Source organism: Solea senegalensis, linkage group LG20 (genome assembly GCF_019176455.1).
Source record: "Solea senegalensis isolate Sse05_10M linkage group LG20, IFAPA_SoseM_1, whole genome shotgun sequence".
NCBI classification, from domain to species: Eukaryota; Metazoa; Chordata; class Actinopteri; order Pleuronectiformes; family Soleidae; genus Solea; species Solea senegalensis.
The window spans coordinates 16,236,834-16,263,754 of record NC_058039.1 but is presented as its reverse complement, the minus strand read 5'-3'; the positions used below and the strand labels follow the sequence as shown (position 1 = coordinate 16,263,754).

General features: G+C 41.7%; 1 protein-coding gene across 1 annotated transcript; it reads left to right on the top strand.

The window, feature by feature from the left end:
* The first annotated feature begins 1,822 nt into the window (after positions 1 to 1,822).
* Positions 1,823 to 26,711, top strand: si:ch211-57n23.4 (immunoglobulin superfamily DCC subclass member 3). Its single transcript, XM_044052098.1, has 14 exons — positions 1,823 to 2,147; positions 9,681 to 9,986; positions 11,840 to 11,984; positions 12,881 to 13,011; positions 13,385 to 13,522; positions 13,609 to 13,767; positions 19,342 to 19,507; positions 20,914 to 21,164; positions 21,326 to 21,490; positions 22,240 to 22,428; positions 23,860 to 23,973; positions 24,099 to 24,225; positions 24,313 to 24,427; positions 25,047 to 26,711. The coding sequence occupies exons 1-14, from the start codon at positions 2,099 to 2,101 to the stop codon at positions 25,113 to 25,115; spliced, it is 2,124 nt and encodes a 707-aa protein (XP_043908033.1). The 5' UTR covers positions 1,823 to 2,098; the 3' UTR covers positions 25,116 to 26,711.
* The last annotated feature ends 210 nt before the right edge of the window (positions 26,712 to 26,921 follow it).

The following is a 26,921-nucleotide window of genomic DNA, read 5'->3' as shown; positions in this document are numbered from 1 at the left end:
TTGCAAGACCCATGACCTGCGACTGAGACCAAGCTTTCTGACACTGGCCAACACATTTGAGATTTCATTGTACCCTGCACAGATTCAAGACACCTTGTCCCAGATGCAGCAAAGCAGCCCCACAACACAACAGAGCCTCCTCCATGTTTCACAGTAGGGACAGTGTTCTTTTCTTTATATGCTTCATTTTTCCGTCTGTAAACTTTGAGCTGTGCCTTGGCAAAAAGTTCAATTGTTGTCTCATCTGTCCATAGGACATTCTCCCAGAAGCTTTGTGGCTTGTCAACATGTCGTTTGGCAAATTCCAGTCTGGCTTTTTCATGATTTGTTGTCAACAATGGTGTCCTCCTTGGTCGTCTCCCATTAAATCCACTTTGGCTCAACAACGACGAATGGTGCGATCTGACCCTGAGGTTCCTTGAGCTTGAAGTTCACCTTTGATCTCTTTAGAAGTTTTTCTGGGCTCTTTCGTTACCATTCGTATTATCCGTCTCTTTGATTTTTCATCAATTTTCCTCCTGCGGCCACGTCCAGGGAGGTTGGCTAAAGTCCCATGGATCTTAAATTTCTGAATAATATGTGCAACTGTCGTCACAGGAACATCAAGCTGCTTGGAGATGGTCTTATAGCCTTTACCTTTAACATGCTTGTCTATAATTTTCTTTCTAATCTCCCGAGACAACTCTTTCCTTCGCTTTCTCTGGTCCATGTTGAGTGTGGTACACACCATGTCACCAAACAGCACAGTGACTACCTGTAGCCCTATATATAGGCCCAATGACATTAACATGTCCCTTTAGTCACATTATTTTCAGTCTTTTCTAGGGGTACCATCATTTTTGTCCAGGCCTGTTTCATTAGTTTATTTTTTAAAATAATTCTGTTGAAGCATGGTCACTAAATGGTAGCACAATATACAATAAAGGCATCTTAAAATTTGTAAGAATCAGGGCTGCAACAAATGAGTAATCAGTTTGAATGATTATTTAAATGCTGCATGTAACAGACTCAATCGTTTTGTTTTGGTTTGTGGACAAAAAAAAGACATATAAGAAGTTCATGATTCCATCATGTCGAAGCAAAAACGATATTTTGCATCATTTCAAAATAAAAGTCTGTTTTCACACAGAACGATGTAAAGTTTATATTATAAAAACACATTGGCGGTGCAAAATGAATCCGTAATCATCAAAAACTATTTTAAGTGGCGGGCCGTGAGTTTGAAACCCCTGGGATGAGACACTGCTTACCCCTGTGCTGCCACTGTATACACACAAACGCTCCCTCAGTCAGAGCCTGTTTTCATATACAAATAATGCGACATAATGTCTGTCCACGACAACAAAACAGAGGCAAATGTGTCCACATAGATCTTATTAGATGCGTCTGGAGTAAAGTCAGAACAGTAGAACATGTCCTAAAAGTCATTGTGCAGAGAGAATAATTTCCTTTTTTTAATGTGTTAATGTTACGATAAAGAAGCTGCTCAGGGTCAGAGCGTCCTCCTGCAGCCTGCTCATGGTCAGGTGCTGTGTGTCCAGCTCAGGCCACAGCTGGACCATCATGCAGTGGGGTGGGGGTGTTGAAGAGCAGTTGGCCTGCATCTCTCTCCCTGTTTAAATGAATATCAATCATGGCTCCCAGGCTGAGCTTCCACCCCTCCATCACCCACGTGGCTGTGATTGGCTCGCCGGACGGTGACCTGCGAGAGGCCGGTGAAAGCTGCTGCATCAGTGTCCATTCAGTGACAACAATGAGGCTAAATAACTAATGAGCTGCGTGCGAGCTGAGGTGTCTTCTTCTCCTTCCTCACTCACTCTATTCTCAGCGTATCCGTGGACATGACCAGCAGCCTTGTGAGGGCCACGCACCGGACCAGGGAGTGTGAAGAACAACAATGCTTTAATTTAAAGTAAAGCAGCACCTATATGTTTTTTTTAGCTTCATCGCCAAAGAAGATACGTTTGTAGGAGGATACGGAATAGAAAAAAAACACATTTCCACTTGGATTACTCTTCTTTTTTTTGATCTTCGAGGCTTCCAAAGGGAAAAAAGAAAGCTTTAACATCGTGAAGAACGGAACAGAAGAGAAATCAAAATGAAGCCAAGGCTCTTCCTGGTCTGTCTGGCATCGCTCTGCTGTCTGAGTGAGTATGGTTTCAACTTTTAAACATCTGACTTTTAACAGAGTGGAGGAAACACTGAGGATGATGGTGGTGATGCTGCAGGAGCCGCTGCGGCTGCTGCTGCTGCTTTAACTTTTAACTTTCTTAACAAGCTGCAACTCAATTCTGACTTATTAATTATTAATCATCATCACAACAGCTGTGTCGTTGTTGATCCCTATGAAGCCTGATGATTTCAGCTGATTTTAAACTTGTTCCGTGGAGTTTTCGTGGCACAAATATGCAAAATGAAACTGTGAATGTCTGGATATGAACTAGAAAAAGTGTTAAGTATCATCTCTGTCACATCCTGAGGTCATACACATCATGTCATCATTTATACACTTGGGCACAAATAGGGGTTTGTGTCCGTACATTTTTTTTAATTATCTCCAAATGACTCCTAAAGAATACAAAAGTATGATAGTTTTATCAACTTAACTTGAAGAAAAGCGATTAAACGTTTATTTTAAGACACCATTATAGGATGTCACAGTGAGATTAACAAGACAGGATCATCATCATGTAAAAAAACAACAAATATCATCATAAAATAAGAAGTCTGATTGATATACTGAAGGAGAATGTAGCAAAAAAAGTCATTGATTTGTCTGTTATTTAAACCATTCCTTTATTCTACATATAAAATAATTAAAATAAACACATAATGGGACAAAAAAGAGAGAGACCAAATTTTAACTGAGCACGTTAAAATACTGTGAGGCACAAATTAAAACTCCAGGAAATGTTTTTAAGTTGACCTCAAATTCAGATTTGTCTATTTCTACAGCCATTTGTAAGTTATTCATTTATTCATATGTTACTTCACTAAAAAGGAGTATTTCTAAGACTAAAAAAACCTAAATATCTGCAGATAAAGTTCTGTTTCCAGTTGTTTTGTGGGTTTTTTCCACATAAAACTGTAAAACTGAGTCACAGAGACTGTGGATTAAAAAATGTTTAATTCAGAAGACGTGAGAGCAGACGGTGTTTAGGTCCGACCACGGTGAAGGGTCAGAGTCAGTGACCTCCGACCTTTAGGAGGGGGTTGCTGCTCCGAGTCGTCCCGGTCAGTGGAGCAGTCCATGGAGGGGGTGGCAGACCATGGACACAATAGTTGTCCCCCCCTCCATCTCCACCTCCTCTCCTCTCCATCCCCCCACCCTCATCCCTGAAGCTCTCAATTTTTAGTGACCTGACCCTCACACCCTCATCTACATGACACTGCCCCGGTCTGCGCTGGGATTGAGACCTTATTAAAGATATGTGCGTAAAAGGTAATCCCCCCCCCACCCCCGACAGCTGCCCGTGACCGTGCCCTCAGCAACCCCCAACACACACCCACTCACACACTGTGTCCGTGATGGAGACACCCCTTGGTTTAAACCACAGCGGGGACACAAAGACCCCGTGGAGACGGTGATTCCGGGCAGTGGGACTGAAAACACACTAATGTCTCAATCTGTGATCAGAGTTTAGACGAATGCTAACAGGATTTCAGAGCGTGCAGGGATACGATTGTAGGACATTTTGTAGGCGGGCCTCATTCAGTATTAAGCTGGAGTTCACATGATGTTTTATTTAACACAGGCTGTGAACAGTCTTTTAATACTTGCACAGTTGAGACTTCACCCGTTTAAATGGACGACCGTTCTTGTCCCACTATACAAACACTGGAAAGCAGGGAAAGACTGAAATCCATCTACTCTAAGGCCACGTCCACATGGAAACGACACGAAACATGAACGAAAGTTCCACGTAAAGACGGCATTGTTTCAGGAAAGATCTCCTTCCGCATGAAACGACTCAAAACGACACAAAACGCTGTCGTACATGTGTCAGGACTGTAAGTTGCGCTGTAGGCGACGTTACACCAAAAACAGAGGAAGCACTAAAACGCCTTCTCTGTGTGGACGGAACGCCAACATGTCCACTTTCAGCGTCTTCATATTCCAAGTCTTCCTACATAATCTTCAGGGTTTCAGAGGGAAACACAGTGAAAACATGGTGGTGCTGGTTGTTATGTTCTAGTTCCAGACAGGGATGGGACGATAATGAGCTTATTATTATTATAATTTTGTTTTGTATTATTATTTAACTTATTAATAATGAATTTAGTCCAATACATTTGTGCTGAGTCATCTCAAAGATATAATTCTCCAACTGTGTAACGAATATTGTTCTGACCCCAAAAAGAAGAAATAAACAGCCCACAATATGAGTTCCAGATCCACAAAACTCAAAACAAAATTCTTCTGCAGCTGTGTTTTTAGTCACAAATTCGTGCTTTTCACTTCTTGATAAATTCAGTAAACCACTTCAGATGAGAGCATTAGGTTCCTGTTTACATCAGCACACGCAGTAGTGTGGATGTATCGTTAAAACAAGGGGGTTTTACAACATGGTCGGCAAAGGACCCCCAAAAACTGCTGATACCATGGTTGGAAAAACCCTCTAACAAGGCCAAGTGTAGAGTCCCATTCCTTACCCATTCCTTAGTCCTACGCATGTGCAGAATTTGTGGCTACTGTTTTGTTTTTATTGGCTGTTTCTGGTGTTAGTGTTAAGGTGAGGATTTCTACAGGAAGTGGCCACAATCTTCGCAGAACAAATCAAGTTTCTGGTACAAATCAGGCAGCGACTGAAGCTCCCTTTCTTAAACACCATAAAATGAGTTAGTAAAATGGATGCACACATAGGCTTATCACAGATATTCAGCCATTCATGCAGCAGCAGCACAAGAGTCGTTGCAGAATAATAGAAAGAAAAGGTCTCAAACCTGCAGGATAATTAAAGGAGCCCTATTTTCAATCACATTAGACATTATTGCTTATTGATTTTTGTCAGGCCTCTTTAATCTGCACTGACAATCACCCCCCCAAAATGCAGATGGGACGTCCTGAGCCCAGAGAACAGAAAAGCACATGATCATTTGTCAAATGTTGCTATAGCTAAAAAATAAAAAAAGAAAGAGAGGAAATACATGTGTAAAAGTCCTGTTAATGTGGAACAACTGAGACAAATGCTGATGGATGAAGTCGAGGCCTCTCAGCGGAGTTTGTTTCACACTCTGACAATGGCAGCTTCTGTGATGAGTGAGCTGACGGCCGTGAAAAAAAGAATAATTATTATTGAAGGCGCTGTTGTTGTTGCTGCTGTGGAGCTGACCGAAGCAAACAGAGTCATATTGTTGCAGCAGAGCAGAGTTTAGCATCACAGAGCTGATTCATGAAGGAAAACCACTTTAAATGATCTATTGAGGAGCAACAGACACATTTTTTGTTCAAATCATCAAGTAGTTTTGGGATAAAATCAGTATCACCATCGCGACCATCCTGACTAATCAGGAACTCTTCCAGATATTGCATTAGAGAAGTTATAAAGACTGAGATGATTAACTGCTTCTTCTGAAAACAAAGTGTGGTAAAGGGAGAGGAAATAAATTTGGAATGGACGCACTTTCCTTTTATCCCTAAAATCAAGTTTCCAAATCTCTCAGAACTTGAATTTATTCTACTTCTAACTCTAGATTTGACTATATAGATTAACCGGACATATGACCGGTTAACTCCTCTACCGTGACATCTCGAGCTGAGCAATGAGGCAAGAGGAACAGAAAAATAATATAGGAAAATATATTTTTATGTCCAACAAGACCCCCCCTCGCCTCTTTCCCTCTTTTTCCATGTCTGTTTTTCATGGTGTCTGGACTCTGGACAGAAACGTGTGAAGTTCAGGTGCAGTCGTCTCCCTGAACAATAGCAGCAGAGGGTTTGACTCAAACACAGGCTGGACACAAACTGCCCCCTCCCTCACTCTCCATCCTCCTCCCTCCTTCATCTGCACATCCATCCCTCTCACCTCTGACTCTCCCATGACCTCTGAGGGGCTCGGGGTGACAAGGGAAGAGGATGATTCGGGGGGGTTTCCAACCAACCAACCCCCCCCTCCTTACAAAAAAAATCTCATTATAGTCGTACCCCTATAGTGAAAACGCTTCAATCTCCAGTGCTATGCACTTAATCACACCCCACGCAGCTTCAGCTCGTTGGAACGTTTTATGAAGGATATGTTGAACTCCTCCAGTCTGGAGTCTAAAATTCTTTAGTGTTATTCATCCAAAAATCACACAATCTGGAAACAAGACCATGGAGTGATGTTATGACATCATTCCAGGGTGCAAACATCACTCCAAAACCTGTAAACCTTCATGAAAACCTGTCCCGGATTGTGTTTTATACAGATATTTGATCATAATGTTGTGTCGAACGTGGCCTAAAAACTGTGTTAGATAAGTGTGGCCACAATGCATGTCCCTCCTCCCCATGGGAGACCCCAGATTTCATTACCAGGCCTCAGGGATGAGAGGCTCACTGGTTGCAGAGCTCTATCAGCCTGTCCAGACACGGCTGACCAGTACACCCTCTGCTGGCTACATCTGCTGGGGGGGTGGACGGTTGGAGAGTGGGGGGTTGGTGGTTCTGTCGTAGGAGGGCCAGTGCTCATTTCTTAATGTGACATGTCAATAAAGCTAATTTCAGATTATGAGGATGGAGAATGGTAGGGTCCTGGTTGTGCCTCATGGCTGTGTTTTATATAGTCTGTGACAATCTGTTATGGGATGTTTTAAAATCTCAAAGCCACCGCCATCAAGCGCCTTGTCAATAACCTGCTTATTTCCAGTGGAATTATAGCTGAAGGCGGTCATGGTAACATGTAGACACGACACAACAAGACAGCACTTCCAAAACACAAAAACATCCATTATCATAGTACAGTAGAGCGTCTGCTTATCGTCAAAAACGCACCTATAAACATTCACCGTTGGATTATTATTATATCGTCCCTGTTAACGCTTTTGTCTTAGTTTCTAAGTAAACCAGTTTTGAGCCGACCCAGGCCAGTTAAACTGTCACGATACAACAGTTACTTTTAACTTTTTACTATCCTATCTTTTAGTCGATACCCGTGGAAAGCAGCCATGCTACATTTCTTTATTTCTCTTTTATTAAGACGTAAGAAGTGTAAACATGCCAGATTGTGTTAGCCAGTGGCTAATTTACATCTGATGCTACATAACACGTTACAGAAGTAGATACATGAGATGACCATGACAAGAAACAATAAAACCACTAGCATAAAACAAGGAAAGGTAGCATACACTGTATTCCACTTAACAAAGCAGCAGGACAATCCAGAAAATAGGGACCTGGGGTTTTAAAGTTCTTTTGGGTGCCACAGTGTTAAAGTGACTGGTTGATTTTATCCAATCCAACTTTATTTGTAAAGCACTTTTAAAACAACCACAGTGAACACTGAAAGTGCTATACAGAAGAATATAAAAAGGCATAGAAGCTCACAAGAGGCACTAAGATGCATCTAAAAGTAAACTAAAATAAAAATCAAAGGACATAAAAAAGTTAAAGATAAAAACCACAACAAAAAACAGATCAGACAAAACGGGTTGCATTGTGCTTAGATTTGTAGAAAGTTGGAATAACATATTATATTATATATAATACGTATTGCTCTTATTTTATTACATTTAGATTTTTTTTTTTTAGTGTGTAGTAAGTCTGATCAATAAATTGGAAGCAACACATAGTATGTTGTAGTTCTCACCCTTGCATTGAAGCATAATAGTTAATATTTTCGAACTTAAATCACAATCACAATCACGATAACAAAATGTTAGATATTTTCACCAAATTGTTCAGCTCTACTATGTGAGAAGGTGTATTTTATCCTTGGTGTAAGAAGACTGGTATTGATGAACTTAGAGGAACTTAACTTGGGTCATTTTGGTTTTAGGAGCTCTGAGATTTCTGTCACCACAATGATCCCCACCCCTAAAGATAAGAAATATAAATGTGTAATATACATATATATATGTGTCAGTCCATTAGCGAAAAGTACGAGCTGGCCTTCACAGAGGTAGTGGACAGAAATCCACGAAAATGTCCCAGAGTCAAGTTCACATGTGGACAACAAACAACTGTTTGTGTTGGAAGGACAAGTCTACTTTTTGAAAGAACAGATGCGAGACTGAGCTGTGGCGACACTGATGTGGCATTGTCCAGGTTCAAGTGCAAGTGCATTGTTACTGGGTTCACAGCTGGGAAGAAAAGTGGCGGACGCAAAGAAGGGGTTCAAGGCTCTATGCATATGAGAACATTAACACCAAAAAGGGCTGAAAGAAAATGGGGAGCGTCACCAAGGTCATGGCGGAGCGGGGACAAGGGTGACGGAGAGCTGGTCTGGTGGCATGGGAAAGTCACCTCAGAGATGGATCTGAAAGGACTGGGGGAGAAGGGAGGGGTCGGGGGATGCATAAGAAGGGGCAGATGGTGCCCTTGGGTGCCTGGAAGCTGATGGGAGACTTTACAGAGGTTGCCGGGATTTGGGTGCAAATAAGCATTGTCACAACACCATTGTCACCCTTGGTCCCAGCCTCAATGGAGGATCTCCTAACTTGACCCCGGCAACCTTTGCCAGTCTTCTCCTCCCCAACTTGGCTATTGTTGTTTTGGCTCTTTGGCTGGATGGTTCGCTGGTATTCAGCCGCCATTGTGGCTCTTCATCAGTAAAAGAATTATAGGCCGCAAATGAAATGCTCCATCAATCAAATAAGATGATTTTTCTTGGGTGTCAACAGAGTTCTTTTTCTGGGGTAGGATTTCCCGAGGCTCGGTGTCCGACTGAGAAGGTTATGCTTTTGTCTGTGGAGACATAGTTTAAGGATGTTTTTTTTTAAATGATACGCCATCATTTTTCCATCACTTTTCAACGGTTCAAGGTTGGGTTCCCACAGACGACTCATTTCATGTTAATGCAACTGAAGATGCAGACTTGAGGTACTTGAGTGCCATTAGTCATCGCAGTTGAGCAGAGCAAAACAAAAGATATAATGACAGCTAATGTCTAATCCGAAAGGACATGTAACATGATGTGTACATGATGTGTACATCATGTTACAGTCATTGTGTAGCTGACAGATCACAGGAATACTAGATCAATATTAACCCTGGTCCCATCTCTCTCCACGCTCTATTGAAGCCTTTTTATCCATAAAAAAGAGCTTTCCTTGAAGCTAAATCCATAGAGAAACCTTTTAGCTGGACACTTGTTGCCAAGTATTGGTTTGTTCACCGTATACAGTGCAACCTGAAGTCAGAGCTTTCAGAAGAGTGTTCAAATGTTCACATGTCTTGTGAACATGGTAAACATCCCCATTTTTGACGGATCCTCAACTTCTGAGCCAAGACCAATAACAAGAAAGGGCATGTAGTGGACTATCTTGTAGTTTATATTTTGATCCAAGATCTTGGCCTTGTTGCCTTGACAACTACTTGGAAAGAACATTGAGGCAGCACTGTATTATTAAACCTCAATTAGAAATCAATGACTTTGAATTGTCTAAATTCAAATCTACACCCTCTTGAAGGTTTCTATCACTGAAATATAATGTACAGTATGTATTGTAACACAAGCTGTGTCTCTGTCTCCTGTCCTCAGGTGTCTGTCTGGCGTCAGAACTCTCTTTCCTGCAGGAGCCCAATGACGTGATTGCGGTGAGGGATCACCCTCTCATGCTGGACTGCCGGGTGCAGGGCGAGGAGCCCATCATGGTGACGTGGCGCAGGAATGGCGTGCCTTTACCCACCAGTCCGCGGGTGCAGGTCATGGCGAACGGCACGCTGTTCATCCAGAGCTTCCAGAAACGCAAAGAGGGGAGCGAATCGGACGTGGGCGAGTACGACTGTGCCGCCCAAAACCGCTTCGGCTTGCTGGTCAGCCGCAAGGCCAAGGTCGCCTTGGCATGTAAGTTTGTAGATAGATTACGTGAAGTGTTAATAGATAAATTGTTAAAGAAATATTTACCCAGAGAAAAAGGGGAAAGGTGACTAAGAGGAAACATAAAGTCAACAACCTCTTCATTAAAACCACAACATGTCGTTGGGTTAACGCATCAGGATATTTTTTTAGATTCAACACTTTATTATTAAACATTTTTTTTAAAGAACAAACCAAATCCCTTATGTATTACTTGACTACTCATTGGCTCACATGTACTGTCATCAAAATGAATTATGCTGAACATAACAGCAGGGGAAAATACCAACACACCCTACAACAGAATGTAACAATTAAAAATGTAATAAACGTGATTTATGATAATAATGTTAAGAAATGTAACACAAATGGAAAAAGTAAGGACACGACCTCGGTGTAAAGTCAGCGGTGAGGCCGAGAAACTAACGATGTGAGTCTTGCTCATGTGGGAAAAATAAAAATAAACAGTTATTTAAATGACTTTACCCACAGAGAGCAGAGGTGATTTTATTTAATTTAATACTCTGTCAAAACATCCCACAGTGTTTGTTATAATGTTAATGAAGCTTCACATGGTGATATATACATTACACTTGCAAAAACAGAGGAAACAGGTGCACAGTGTGTACATTAATGCCTACATGTGCTGTATATACCATTAAAAACACACACCAGTGTGACAACTAGACTTAGATGTACCTCGGCCGCTCCCTCCTCGTCTCTCAGAACAATAAAAGCAGGGGCTTATGGATAATCCAAGAGAGTTATGGGCACCTTTAAGTGGTCTTACCTCTGTGCAATGAGTTGCCATGGTGACCCTCACTCATTTGCGGACCACTCCTCCATAATATACACCGTTATTGATTATGGCCACAAGGTTATTTGTTATTTGTGAGTGTGTGTGTGTGTGTGCACAACCTGATTTCAGAGGCTCTGGTTAAAGTTAGTTAGTTAAGGTTAGATAAAGTTAGGGATATGACTGTTTAGGCTGTACAAATGAATGGAAGTGACAGGTTATTGATGAGTTACTACAGCTTTAAAACTTCACAACCACAACCGACATAGCTATGATGTCACACACAGACAAAAAAAACATGTTACTACTACTAATCAAATTGTACTAAAATAGAATTTCTTCAAAGTCAGACTAAAACCCCAGACCAGTGGTTCTCAATCTTTTTATACCAAGTAACCTCTGAGAAACATACCACTGGAAGTACACGTACCACAGTTTGAGAACCATGGCCCTAGACCAGTGAGGATCTAGTCTGGTTAGTTAGGGGCCAGTCAAGTGAATAAAAAAGTAACATTTTTTTGGAGAAAAGCATCAGCAGTCAGACTCGATCTGCTAGAGTTCCTACTCTTAGCTAACACCCAGAAATAATAAAGAATAAGACAACTTTGTCAAAAAAACATGGTGAAAATTAGGCCAATCAATGTTTTTAATGGACAAGGAGGCTGGTTATATGCCCTGCTAGCTCAAAGAATGGGATTTTTGTAAGTGTTTAAATGGCACTCTACATGCTAACAACTAGCTACATGCTAAACCGGAAACCGCCTTACACTAAAAAAACTGAAAGAGGCCATCGTGTAACCTCATTTTAACACAGAATAAATGGCCCGACACCGTAGCTCTACTCATGCATGGAAACGTACTGTTGACGCCAACTGGGTTATTTTTGCAGACAAAAGCGAGCAGAAACCCTCCAGCGTCAGTGTTTTTCACAGGATAACAGTGTGTATCCATTACTAAACAGATTGATTACTGCAAGTAGAACTGGTATTGATATTTTCCTCATTAAAGCTGATCTCTGTGTGTGTGCACTGTGTGTCTCTCTCAGCTTTACCCAAGTTCCACACCCACCCGGTGTCCATGACTGTGGACGAGGGAGGCGTCGCCCGCTTCCAGTGTCAGATTAATGGAGTACCTGAGGCCAAGATCACCTGGGAGAAAGACAACGTTCCATTCAGCACCACAGACAAAAGGTAATTCCAGCTTTTTTTTTTTATATAAATATACTTCAATTCTTTGCTTCCTGTTTCCCCCATACAGACTAGATAAGAACAATGAAAGATAAAAGAACTACGGATGATGTTTATGATAAAAAAATGTCATGTTTTTAGCTCGTGGAGCTGCCTGCACTTATGTTACTGATAAATCATGTTGAATCGATCGTAAACTGACGTGAATATGAGCTGTACTTTAAACTGTGACCTTTTTCAAACTACATGTTGTAAACATTTATATCTCGTAAAAACAGGAGATACACTCAAACACTGCAATTATCTTTGGGGGGGGGGGAATGCATGTTACAGTATGGAAAGGCTCCGTTTGATGATGCAGGTCATACAGTTCATGAGGACGGGGAGTAAATCTGTCGCTGATCTCTCCTGTTAACCCCACTTTAAGCATTTAAGGTTATTAAGGAGGAATGTCATTAATAGACTACATACAGTACATAACACATTTCTTTTGTACAGCATATCCATATAACACCATCCTGGGATTTAAATCGGTGACTCTCTGGTTACAAGCCTAACTCCTTTCCTCTTGGCCACACGCTGTCTGACTAATCTAGACTTAAAATATGTGCAAATAACAGCAAAAATTCAACAGTTCAGACTGTAAATATCAAGCCTTTACTGTATATATTCTGGGAACTGTCTATAATGTACTTTCTTTTTAACTTTTTGTAGTCGTATTGTTAATATATTTATATAAACAAGTCATAAAAGAGTTAGAGAACTGCTCTAACTATCCTGAATACAGGTTAGCTGTGTTAATCTGAGGCCACAGTGACAATTTTGTGCATAGAATTTTCCAGTTTCATGACAACTCACTCACTCACTCCCTGACCTTTCCCCCTTCTCTCTCTGTCCAGGTACACGCTGCTGCCCATGGGTATTCTCCAGGTGACGGGGGTGAGGCAGGTGGATGCCGGCATTTTCAGGTGTGTCGCCACCAACCCAGCCAACACCCGCTACAGCCACGAGGCCATTCTCAACGTGACGGGTAGGTGGACACACACAATCAAAGAAACTACTACTACTATAGTTAGAGAAGGATTATGTAGAATAATGGCAGTTAAGCCAGAAACACACTCATGTGGTTTGCACAGCATCCATTTTGAAGAACCATTGGTGTAAATTATGAAATGAATGATGGCTCAGTTCCATGTAGCTCCCTCAAACATGTCAAAATGGGTGCTGAGCAAGCATTCTCTTTCAGAAACTGCAGAGTCAGGATTAGGGACATGCACATACTCTTGCTAAGACAATTTTAAAACAGTCATCAAATCAGCTTCAGTGTGTGTTTAAAGTGCTTCAGGAGAATCTGGCTGTGTTAAAGTGACAAAATAACACTTTTTTTTCTGACTTCTGTGCAGGTGGAGCTTCTAGAATCTACAAAGAGCCAGTCATATTGTCAGGACCTCAGAATCTGACCCTGACCGTGCATCAGACAGCCATCTTAGAGTGCATCGCCACCGGAAACCCAAAGCCTATAGTTTCCTGGAGCAGGCTAGGTATACATGAGACATTCTGATTTAATGAATAATCAGCCTTTTTAAAAAGATTTTTATCTCACAAACCAACTCTTTGTGTCCATTAGATGGACGCTCCATTGGGGTGGAGGGTATCCAGGTTCTGGGAACAGGGAACCTGATGATCTCAGACGTGTCCATTCAGCACTCTGGTGTGTACGTGTGCGCCGCAAACCGGCCCGGCACCAGAATGAGACGCACAGCGCTCGGGCGACTCGTGGTACAAGGTGAGGAACAAACAGAATCTGCTGCTGCTCGAGGGTTCAGAACTGATCCGACAGGCGAAAACATCAGGATTCCTGTAGCTCAGTTCTCTGTTAAGAGGGAACAGATTGGGATTATTTATCGTCGTCATCAGCCATCCATTTTGACAGGTCACAGTAGCAGAAAGCACAGGTGAAAATGGTCAAATGAACGATGGCTGTTCCATTTAGTTTCAGGGATTTGTGGCCAAAACATGTCAAAATGGCTGCTGTGAAAAAGGCCCATAGTTTCTAACACAAAGGAAAGAGGAATTAAGATAGAAATTAAAGAGAACTTTACTTCCCAAATGTTGGATTGTCCCTTTAGTATATTAAAATGTTAGTGCAGGAATGGTCAGAGTCAAAGTGAGGTCAGGTTCTAGAGTTTTAAATCAGCATAGTACAGTGTGTGAAGAAACTCAGCATACTATGGAGTCCACAGAAGTGCTAAAATTTACCAGGGTCTTTGAATGCATCTCATGACCTGTTCCTGTTAGAGCCACATGCTGTGAACCCTGAATTACTTTCACTACTTCCCATGTGCTGGACCTGAGAATATTTGCTTTTATTTTTAACTTTTAACATTTGCTTTATATCCCTGCTTTGTACAGTTGTTAATTTGACATTTATTCAAGGGACTGTTATTAACACCAGTTTCAAAAATGAAAAGCCTTGCTCACCCTGGACCAGTGAGTCTTAAGAATTTAATTGAATTTAGTAAAAACATAACATACAAATGTGTGTGTGTGCACTTGACCGTATTAAGTGGGGATGGTGTTGGCGGTGGAGACAGAAGGAGGACAAGGGTCAATACCACAGCTCCTCCCTGTCCTCTCACCTCTGCCCCCGGCTGTTTAGTGGGGGTGGGGTCCGGGCAGCTTGGGGCCTGTGTTTGTCGTATGGTGACACTGATGGTGTGAGACCCCCACCTCTCCGCTGCTCCACCTTCTCCGCATATATGCACACCCCTCCCAGTTCCTCCATAGCAAATAAGCGCTGACACCAGTGTTCAGCTGTGTGTGTGTGTGTGTGTGCTGTCTATGACGTGGACTCATCCATCACCGTGCAGATGTCCACGCACGCAGCTCTGCTTATATTTCTCTCTGTCGTTAAGCTGTGCGTTTCATTGGCCGTTCTGAGGCCAGCTCAGTTAGCAGCTCACTTCACTGAGTGTTAGGGACGAGATGGACTTTCACTGAAAGCCTTTGCTTCTTCTGCGGATGATGTATGTTGCCTGTACGTCGGATTAAACTCTTTAAAACGCACTATAAATCCTCAGTCCTCAGATGCACCTGGGTTCTTCAGCTCAGCGTACACAAGCGGAGATACAGTGAAGCTTATGGCGGCGACACATAATCTCAATAAAAGCCTGATTGGAGTGAAAACGCTTGGGATGCGTTCCATTTATTTTAAAGTGGAGGTCAGAATAGGAGTATAAAGCACTTAACAATAGTTGCACAATAGAAAAAATAAAAACACTGCTTTTGAGCAGATCGGTCAATATACAGCAAAGATACAAACGACTTCCTGTTTTGTTGGAATAAATTCAAAATGGCTGACTTCCTGTTGGGTGAAGTTCATGTTCATAGATGAGTTCAGGGTCGGTCTCTCATGTCACATGTGAAGTTTCAAGCAGATTGGTCCAGGTACGGCGAAGTTACAGGCCACTTCCTGTTTCATGTTTAAATTCACCAAAATTCAAAGCTTCAACTTCCTGTTGAGCTCATGACCCCAATTGACTTTTTTGTTCGTCTTGTGACACGTTTCCCATCAGGTTACGTGAAATTTGATGCAACTTAGTTTGGGCTTAGTCTAAGACTAAGGGTTAAGGGCCATTATTTCAGTCCAGTTAAATAATGTTACGTTTATAAAAGATGCACCAATGTGTGAGAGCTCGGGCCATAAAAGTAGAAATAACGTCAACCACTTGTTGAGATTAACTTAACTTAATTTTACAAATAAAACTGTAATTCACTGTAAAAATGTAGGTCAATGACGTCAAAAAGGGCAAAAGCAAAATAGATGCTGTGAATATTTATCAAAACATATCACTGTGAAGGAGCCGCCTGCGTTTATTTATATCACTGTGAACAGAGCGGACGTTTGATATGATTATAGAACGTCATCTACGCTTTCTCAGTGTTTGTCACCGGTCGGCCTCTACGTATATCGCTTCTCTTAATGACCACACACAGAGACTGTGAATCACATTCACACCTACATTTGTGCATCTATCTATCTATATATATGTGTATATATATATATATATATATATACATAGCTCGTATATATATCTGCATCCTGAGCCACAGCTTGACGTGTTATATTAGATTTGTCCTCAACGACATCATCTTTATTATTCATATACAGAATTCGGCCTCGTGAGCGGATCAATCAATACGTCCTGCTGTCGCTGACACAGTGTGATTGGCAGAGCCTCAGGTGTACGAGAGGAGGAGAGCAGGAGGCACCAATCGCTAACATATTCATGATTTTATTGATCATTCTGAGCTTCAGAGAGAACAAAGGCACCAAAACGCTTTGGTTAAAACATCCATGTTGTTCTGCAACGATCATCAGATATCAGAGTTATAGAGAAGCTCCAGATTTACTGTATATCTGTATCTGCTTTCTTATTATATGCAGTCAATTTGGTAAAGTAACACTAAAATAGTCAATTTAGCAAATTTCCATTAGAAATAAATACTTATGGATACTTAAACACAAAAAAAGAGTAAAATACAGTCTAGACTCGTGTTAAATTCAACTATTTTAGTTTGAAATTGACTGTGTATGGTAGAATACAGCGGCTTTAGAGAGCATTTTGGCTCTTTTGCTTTTGTTATTTTTTTTAGTTCTCATCCTTGTATTAGAGTGTGGAGCTGTTAATGTGTTCCATCTTATTTTAATTATCTGAATATTCAAGTGACTCAAGTTTGGCTTGAAGATGAAATATCACAAATGAAATCACATAGAATTACAATATCTGTCCAAAATCGTTCAGTTCTCGTTTTAATATTGCTCACACAGGGTTAGGGTTAGTTCGTTTTCCGAAGTTCTGCAACCTTTATTGAGCCCCAAATAAATTAAACTTGTAGTGTAGTTTGGCGTTTCGGAGACATGATGAAAAAAGTTCTATCGTGAGAGGAGGAAGATGTTTTTCCTCTGGATTTTATGAGTTTATATGATTTTTTTATCAGTTTTATAAGAACACAGATGTTAAAGTGAGTCAAAGTTATGGTGGCATTGTCCTCGAGTCAAGTTCAGTGTGAACGAGTTAAAGTAGCTGCTGGCTGAGTGTGTGTGTGTGTGTGTGTGTGTGTGGTCACGGTCACAACACGGGGACAAAGAGACAAAAAAAAGTGCGGAGCGACTAGACGGTCATTTCAGGGCACAAGGTGCTGGGCAGGCATGGTGGGGGGGGGGTGTTATGAAGAACGACCTGCAACCTCTGGCCCTATGACCCCTGGCTTTGACAGGAGGAGTCAGAGCTGTGGAAACAGTTGGAGGTGGAGGAGGTGGAGGAGGGAGGATGGACACACAGGGAGGTGGAAGTGGAAAGGAGGCGTGGTCTCAGGGGTTAATTAAGGAGAGCTGGAAGATGGATAGCATCCCAGCAGATGGGTGAGGGCAACTGTGGTGTCAACGTATAGTGATACACACACACACACACACACATACACACACACAAAGGGTGTCCAGCCATTTTTGGAGGATGGTGTGTTTAATTCGTCCATCCCTCCCTCCCTCCCTTCCATTATCCAGATAAGATCAGCTGCAGATTCACTTTCCATATGTTGCATAAACATCATGAGCAAACTTTCCCACAGTGAAGAACTGGTGTCGCACACTGAGCCACAATAATCTGACACTTTAAAATCACCATTTACTGCAGGGATTAAGTGGATTATATACACCTGAAACAGAACAGCAGAGACTCTTTTTTACTGTTAATTATACTTTTTTTTATATTGTTTCGTTCTTGTCCTCACAATAATATGCCATCAAACGAATGTTGCTCATGTAAGAAATACATACCTAAGGTTGTAAGAATAGTCCGACTATAAGATTAATACAACGGGTCAGATACAAAGAAAATACAAAAAATATATATAAAAAAATAGATTTTTTTTTTATTAAGAATGACTAAATAATAAATATAAGTCGTACTATAAGAAAAATCTGATTAAACAATGAAGAAGTACAAAATTAAGTCACTGTAATGCGATATAATCTATAATAATATGAACTTTGATCACTTTTAATAGGAAAACCGTAATATGAGTGTTCCATATTCAATGCAAGTAAAAACAATCATATTAGTAATGTAGTAAAGTTCAATTTCAAGATTTATGAATTAAATGTTTTTTTATATTATAATAATAATATTTCAGAAACATACAGTAAACTAGTTTATACTGGGATTTTGAACCAAAATTATGGCCGAGATGAATTCGTATAAGAGTTCATAGACAAAAATAAATAGTAAAACATATGCAGCTTCAACAGAAGGTAAAATCAAACAATAAGAGACAACAGAGACTAAACTAGGACTTAATGAGACGTGTGAGACGCGGTGAAACTCAAGGTCAACACAAACGCTGATCAATAACAGAGTATGGATCGATTGATGAGCGGTCGGCCGAGGACGCCTGACACTTTCTAACGCGGTGGAGGAGGAGGAGGAGGAGGAGGAGGAGGAGGGAGGAGGAGGGACAGATGAAGGGGTGGACAGCTGAACCCCGGAGACATAATGACCCCCAACACAACACAGAGAGTCTAACAATAAAGGGGAAAATATCCATTTATTTTACCCCCAAATTTTTGCTGAAGGAACCGCTACACAGAGGAGTTAAAATGATGTATCATATCACTATTTAAACTCAAAAAACATTTAAAATTCTGACATATGAAGTCTGGAGATTAATATATGTTCTTGTTTTGATTACAAGGGTTTTTGTTTTGTAGATCACACGCTGATTTCATGTATTTTCCTTCAAATAAATTAGACAAATTAAGCTATAAACCATTTAATTTGAACATAATCCAGACATTTTCAGTTCTATATTTGGCATGGTTGTCTGAAAATAGTATTTTTTATGTATTTCCCTCAGACTTTTGTCATAATACACTGTTTTTATTAGGAAAAAAAACAACTTAAAAACCTGGTTACTGGAAAATCAAAGCTGCTATCACAATTCAGCATCATCTGTAAAGCTGTCTGTTATTGCTGTGTTGTTTTATTCATCAAACCTAATCTTATTTATAAAAGAACAAAAGATGAAAATGAGCCTATTGGCTTCAATCTTATGTTAAATATCTAGGTCCAAATCGGTCAAAAAAGTCATAGTTTTCAGATGTTTCAGCTTCTTAAATGTGAATATTTCCTGGTTTCTTTGCTCATGTGTGGTTTGTGGACCAAAAACAAGACACCACACACGGTAGCAACAGTCTCTGTCTGGCAAACAAATTCACACAGTTTTTAATTGTGATTATTGTGATGTGTGTCTTACCCCTTCTTCTTCTTCTTCTCTTTATCTTCCTCTCTCTGCTCCTCAGCTCCCCCTGAGTTCCTGCAGTGGCCGCAGTCTGTGTCCAAAACAGCAGGGGGCAGCGCTGTGTTCAGCTGCGTGGCCCAGGGCGTCCCTGAGCCTCACCTCATCTGGCTGAAGAATGGCAAAGTCCTGACTCCTGGACACAACGTCAAACTGACCAACAACAACAGGTAGAGAGAGGTCTTTGTACTGTGACATAAATAAAAAATAAACAAACAAACAAACAAACAAGTAACGTCTGAGTGAATATGAAACATTCACTGTGAATCTGCAGAGGAAAGAGAAAGTCACTTAATGTCACATGACGTAAGATTTAAGTGATTTTACCTGATGAGTAGCTCAGTAACAGCAGGACGTTACCCAGGCAACATAACCTGATACAATCATGGGTATCATGACATCACATATTGATTAATAACTGAAATATCAGCAGCAGCAGCAGTGCTGTGTCTGCATGCAGTCATTGTGCTGATGATGCAGTGAATCATGTGTTCATGAGAGCAAAGCAAACACAAACATCAGAGAGTAGCAGGAACAAACTTACTCACAATATAGTCTATAAGTAAATTCACCTCAAACAAACAGTGGAGGATTTGTCTGAGGGAGGGGTTTACATTGCATTTTTACAGTTGCACCACATGGGGGCAGCACCATGAATGAGCCTGTGGTCTGTGACTGAACAATAACATCAAACCAAAACACTTTTTTTCGTGGTGACCTTGAGATAAAAAAAAGTGTAGGTCAACGATTAGTATTAATAATGTTACACAAATACAAGGTCAGCTGACTCAGTTTATTTTTTGGTCTCTTCTTTAATTGTAATCATTTTCTTTTCTTAGATTTTAACAGAATTGTAATCTTTCGATATTTATTTGAATTTGAATATTCTGTCAAATGTTATAATTGTGATTATTATGAGTTTGATCATAATCATGTAATAATGTGCAAGTGAAACTGCCAGATCCTGACTTTTAAAAATAATATTATTATAGTAGTAGTAACAATGTTTGTTGTAGTAGTAGTGGTGGTGGTGTTGGTAGTAATACTATTAGTAGTAGTAGCATTGATAGTGGTAGAAATAGTAGTTGTGTAATTTGTGGTAGTAGTATTAGTAGTGGTGGTGGTATTTGTTGTAGGAACAGTAATAGAAGTGGTGGTGGTGGTAATGATAGTAATAGTAGTAGTAGTAGTAGTGGTTGTGGTATTTGTTGTAGTATCCAGAGAAGAAGTAGTGGTGGTGGTAATAGTAGTTGTAGCAGTTGTATTAGTAGTGGTGTAAGTTATGGTAGTAATAGTACAAGTAGTAGTAGTAGTATTTGTTTTAGTTACCAGTAGTAGAAGCAGTGGTTGTAGTAGTGATGTAAATTGTGGTAATAGTAGTAGTATTAATAGTGGTGGTATTTGTTGTAGTAATAATATTTCTAATATTAGTAGTAGTATATCAATTATTTACCATTATTTGTTGGTTCTTTATTTAAAGTAAATCTGAGCACTTTAACCTCCACTGGTGTAAGGTCAGTGCAGCAGCATCAGTATCAGTCATGTGATGCAGCTGTGGGTTTTCTCTTGTTTGCAGCACTCTGGCTCTGACCCGCATCACATCAGAGGACGAGGCCATCTACCAGTGCATCGCTGAAAACAGTGCCGGGACCAACCAGGCCAGTGCCCGTCTGGCCGTGGTCCAGGGTAAAGACCTGCCCGCTGCCCCCGAGGGCTTCAGAGCCAGCGCCCTGACCACCAACGTCCTGCAGATCACATGGGACCAGCCGCCAGCAGAGGTCACCGAGGGCATCATCGGATACGTCCTGCACATCCGCAAGATTGGCGGTGAGTGTCTGTGTGGAAACACACACCCCACAAACCACATTCTAATAGTATGACACGGCGTTAATATAATGATAAAATCCATATAGTCATGGCATTATTACTAAACTATTTCTGAAATGTGAAGTGATCATTTTTATTGTTATAATGTGTGTAAATCTCAGAGCCGGACAGTATGGAGCTGCAGGAAGCCATCAGTAAAGGCACCTTCAAGCATGACATCACCAACCTGGAACCAGCCACCACCTACTCCCTGTACCTGAAGGCCTACTCTCCTCTGGGAGCCAGTCAGCAGTCGCACACTGTGGTGGAGACGACACTGGGCGACGGTGAGAGCGACATGACACGTTTAGATGTCTATATAACTAACTATATATAATTGTAAAAATGGCAGCTCTGACCACACCAGGTTTATTCAACATATGCGTGAACATTACACAATTTTACTTTCATAAAATTTCACTTTTATTGTTTAAGTTTCATTGTTTCACTAGACCAGAGGTCTCAAACTTGTGATCCGTGGGCCACATATGGCCCTCCGATAGATTTACTTTGGTCCACCACATATTATCAACTTACACTGACTTATTTCTGTATGTTTTTTTTAATGAATAGATTCATTTCTTGGTCATAAATACATTTTTATTATGAGCTATATATTTACCCTTATCAAAAGAAACACTTTTATTTTGAAATTCTTTTGAATTTTGTCACTAATATTGTTATTGTCATGTAATTTTAGGATCATATTGCTCACCACCCTATGAACACTTGCTTTTATTTCCCGGTCATTTGAATTTGAGACCCCTACAATAGACTAACTCTCAATTTGAAAGATATTTTTATGCATTTTTTAGCTTTTATTTATGAGATGGACAGATAAATGTGTGGTCAGACACACGGTGGAGGACAGTAAGCAGGAATCAGGCCCGTGTTGCTGCAGGAAGCCTCAGCCTCGTAGGCACCAAGCAGTCTTTAGTTGTCTTGACGACAGTTTGCTCCTTTCATCAGCTCCTCTGAGGACGTTCAAGTCTGTTTCTCTCATCCGTGACCTCATCTCTCATTCCTCCCCGCACAGTGCCGACCCCTCCCACCTTCTTCACCAAGGTGGTGAATTCCAGTGCGGTGCAGGTTCTGTGGGAGCTGCCCAGTAAGGCCGGCAAAGCCGAGGGCTTCAGGCTGTCCTACCGCAAAGTCCCCCACTCGGACTTCCAGGGACCGGTCCAGCTGCCGCATCACGTCAATGCCCACATCATCTCAAACCTGGGTGAGTGTGGAAACACTTGAGCTGCTCTGTAAATGACACGCTCTCATTCCAGTCGTCACACACTCTGTGACCTGTTTAAAATGTCACCGATGTACCAGAATGCATCAGGGCTGTAAGCTGAAACCATAAATATTTCCAACCTCATCACATCGCCTCCCTCTTTGTCTTGATGTCGGTAGAGCAGCGCCTGCTCCTCCACCAACCTTTGTTTGCATTATCACTTCTGGGCTCAAGACCTGTAACCACGGCAACACTCTTAACCTTGTCACCGACCAAATAATGTGAACAGGAGGAGGAGGACGTCAGCTACACTGTGTTAGCTCTTTTTGTTTTATTCTCTCTAAGGAAACAAGGTGCTTAACCAGGTCAGGTTAAGCACATTTTGGCACCGACTGCCAGCTGGGTTTTTGTGTTGACCATGATATATAAACAGTAACCCCGAAATGACTGCGTAATACAGTAGAATTAATAAGTATAGAAGGGTACAGTGAGTGCATTAATTGGCAGGTGTTGATTGACCAGTCTATTTGCGTATACGTATTAGTATGTGGGTACAGAATCAGAGATGAACCTGCCTAGTGGAGAATTCAACTGGCAAACTGCCTGAACAAGATAGTCTGTGTGAAAATGTAGAGGATACACGAGCAGCAGAGCTTTAGAAACTTTAAATACAGCTTTATTTCTACAGTATAGTGCCAAATCTCATCATACATCATCTCAAGGCACTGTACGCAGTAAGGCAGTAACCTGTACAATATTATAGAGAGATGATTAATAGCCCACCAGTTCACACAATGAGCAAACACTAGTGGCATTAGTGGAGAGAAAATACTCTTAACAAGAAGAACTCTCAAAAATGTGCAGCTATCTGCCTAGACAGGTTGGGGTGAAAGGAAAAGGGGGGCCGGCCACATGCTCCACTGCGTGGCGTGTAAACTCTGACTCTGCATTCCCGTCTAATAGGCAGCTGTCAGAAATGACAAACCTGATGTGTTTGTGAGCTAATGACATGCTCCGGGTTCCTGTCGTTTTCCCAGAGCACTTCATTTCCCACAAGAGCCGGGCTCAATAAACAAGCTGCTATGAGTCAATCAATTACTCTACTTGACTCTCAAATTAGACGCTGTTCCTCAGCCGGTGCCCTCCTCACATGTGAGTGAGCAGACTGTGTACACAGTGTGAGGATAAAGAGACCGTGAAGTACCTGCACGCTGCTTGACTCACTTGAAAAACGATCGTTTCCGTAGCCGCGTTTGTGCCCTTTTTTTCCCGTACAACACACCGTCTGCCTGTGCCGGATACAGCACGTGTCCCTTTTTACAACAGTCAGGGTTTTAGACAGAATCCAAAGCTGCTGTGAAGTAATCAAAGTGAACTCAGGAGTTCCAGACTCTCGGGGAACTGACGCTGGATGTCGCGCTTCTTTTTCAGAACCGGGAGCAGTGTATGAAATGAAGCTGGTGGCCTACAATGGAAACGGGGAGAGCGACTGTTCCAAGAGACTGGTGTCACTGGCAGAGGAGGGCAGCAGTGACCAAAGCACTGGTGAGTGTGACCACACACGGTCCTGTTTTAAGCAGCTGGGGGTTTTTTTGCCTCCCAAAAGTGGTCTCAGATTTTTAGATATATAGTGAAGTCATATATCACATTAGCTCTGTGTTTGTCTCCAGGTGGGGACAGTCTGTGTCAGTGCAGGGACGGAGAGGCCTCTCTGGGCAGCATCGTCATTGGCATCCACATCGGCACCGCCTGCATCATCTTCTGCGTTCTCTTCCTCATGTTTGGATACCGTCGCAGGTAGAACCCACAGCTCTGACTCCCCTTCATGTCTCATTCATGTTCACTTATGCAGGACGTGTATTCATAACCGGACCCTGTTTGTAGCCTTTTTTGCAGCAAGGGGACTCAGGACAGCTGGTCTGTGCCGAGGAACAACGCAGGACACAATGGAAACGCTAAAGACGGCGCAAAGTGCCACAGAGTGGAGTCAGTGCCTCAGGTAGTCGACTGCTTTTCCTTTACAATCCCGTTACATTAACTATCAAATCCACAACACAAAACTAAAATAGGTTGCAGTAGCTTTGATAGGACACAAGACCCTGCTCGACTCTGCTCCTGCAGCCTCGTCTGCTCCCCTGATTGCACAGATTGTTTGCAGGTTTGGTAAAGGCAGCAGGAGGAAGAGGAGGAGGAGCAGAGGGACAAATCAAACAAATGATGAAGCTGTAGCCACACTTAACATATTTCACAACACAATCTGTGTAACAAGTTACTAATGAGTCTAGGGAGAAGAGATTATCTCTGGTCTTATCTCTCTGTGTTCAGGTGCAACCCATTAATTAGTGAATACGGATCACAGCACATTAATATACAAAAACACACGCTCTCTGCTCACATACACCACATATTTACATATTTGAAAGTTGTTTTCTGATAGCATACCAAGCAAACATTGCTTGTGGCATCTTTAGACCAAATTATTTTATTAAATAAGAGGTCCTCAGATGTCCACACATGCCTATCACTATTGAGCCTGTTGTTTAATCGTACTGTATTTGCTTGTCCCACACTTGAACGATGTCTGATTCCTTCTCTCTTGTCTTGCTGCTGTGACTCAGGTGGTCTCTCAGTGCCAGGTCATCGTGGAGCCGGAGTCGTCAGGTTTGCCTGGCATAAGCACTGGCTAACACTGGTCAAGAATAGCAACATTAATACCCCTCCAGCTTCCTCCCCTTCCTACCCCACCCCTGCCCCTTTAGAGAGTCCAGTCAAAGGTTTAGTCTCCCCCCCAAAACCTGCTGCTATAACCCCAGTGCCCCCCACAGTACTATAACAGAATACTGTACCCACTTCACCTCCAACCCTACCTTGAACCAAAGCATATTGCCTTTACTGCCTGTGCACATGCACGTGTGCATGTTGACAAAGCCTTCAGAAAGCATTGTCACTCCAGATTAGGCCCAGTCAAATTCTTTTAGTGTGCACAAACACTCGCTGTCACTTCTGCCAGTGGAAGTCTGCTCCATAACCAAAATATATTATTCCTCAGACTTCCGCCGGCGAGTCGATACGTGACGTGTTTTACCGTCTTAAAAACACCAAAATGAAGCCAAATAATTTAAAGTGACTGGGCCTATGAATCTGTTGTGTCACATCTCTCATCGAGTTTGCCTTCAATTTCTCTGCAATAAGAAAGGGAAGAAACACAGCTGCCTTTGTGAGCGCCTTACAGAGGTGAGAGTCCGAGGAGAAGTGACAGTACAAGCCATTTAGAAGAATCATGTACACAAGCATTCTGTATACATATCTTCCAAAGAAAGCTACCTCAGTCTGACAAGAGTGTCCGAGCCATAGTTGAGGCCAATGTTAGCCTGTTGATGCTGCTTGTGCCAGCCTACCTCAACCAAAAAAACCTTTTTAACCTTCACCTAGTTACTTGACCAGTGCCAATGCCAGTGTTCCGTGCAGGCTGCCAACCAGGCCAGTCCAGAGTGTGCCTACCAGGATGACCACCGTGGAGAGCATAACCACGGCAGAGCCTGACTTCCACTGCCACCAACCGAAGCCTTACCGTAACGGAGATTTCCGTGAGCCTGAACTAGTTCAAGCCAGGTCGCCTGTTGTTTCCACCAACAACAAGTCTTTTCTGTTCCGACACCGGAAAATGTCAAGGAGGCCCTGTTGCCTTGAGTCCCCGATCGTCACTGTTTCACACCCGTGGCTTTCAAATATGAAGTGTTCGTCTCCAAAAAAACACATTTTGTGCAGAGGATGCAGCACATAGAAAATATGGGAGCGTAGACTGTTACCTGAACATTGAAGCCTACGCATTCCATGTTTTTCTATGACGTCCATTGAAGAAAACAAGTGCAGAGTGGCTGTTTGGTCTGCACACACCTGATGGCACAAGGAAGATGAGTCGTGTTTTGGGGCCACGCTGCCAAGTTAACTCTCCAGATGCCAAATCGGTCACCCTGGGACCTCAAAGACCCTGAGTTGGCAGCTTAGGAAGTTTAAAAGTGATGCTTGCCTGAATGCACGGACAAGGCTTGTGTCTCACCGTGTCAGCCTATCCCAAAAAAAAGAAATTCTTGTATGAAAACCAAGTTGAATGATACCCAAAGATGTAAACATTTTGACGGTTTTCTTTAGTTTCCTTTTAAATGTTCTTTTAAGAGAGACTACATTTACTTACAGTTTTGGACTGTTCCTGTTCGAAGGAGTCACCTGTGTTTAAAGTGCTTTAACTGAACCCGCGCCAAAAACAAAAGGTTTACCTCATAATTTCATAACATTTTATTTCTTTCTTTAAAAAAAAATAATATACCGTTTGTCACTTGCTTTAGTTTGGAAATTATTCCAGGTGTACGCCTTCAACATGGAACTGTATTTTGTTTATTCTAACATTTAATTTTTAAAATGACCAAATGAAGATGTCAAATATTTTAAAAAAGGACTTTTATGTCAATAGTATAAGGAATACTTGCTTTCTA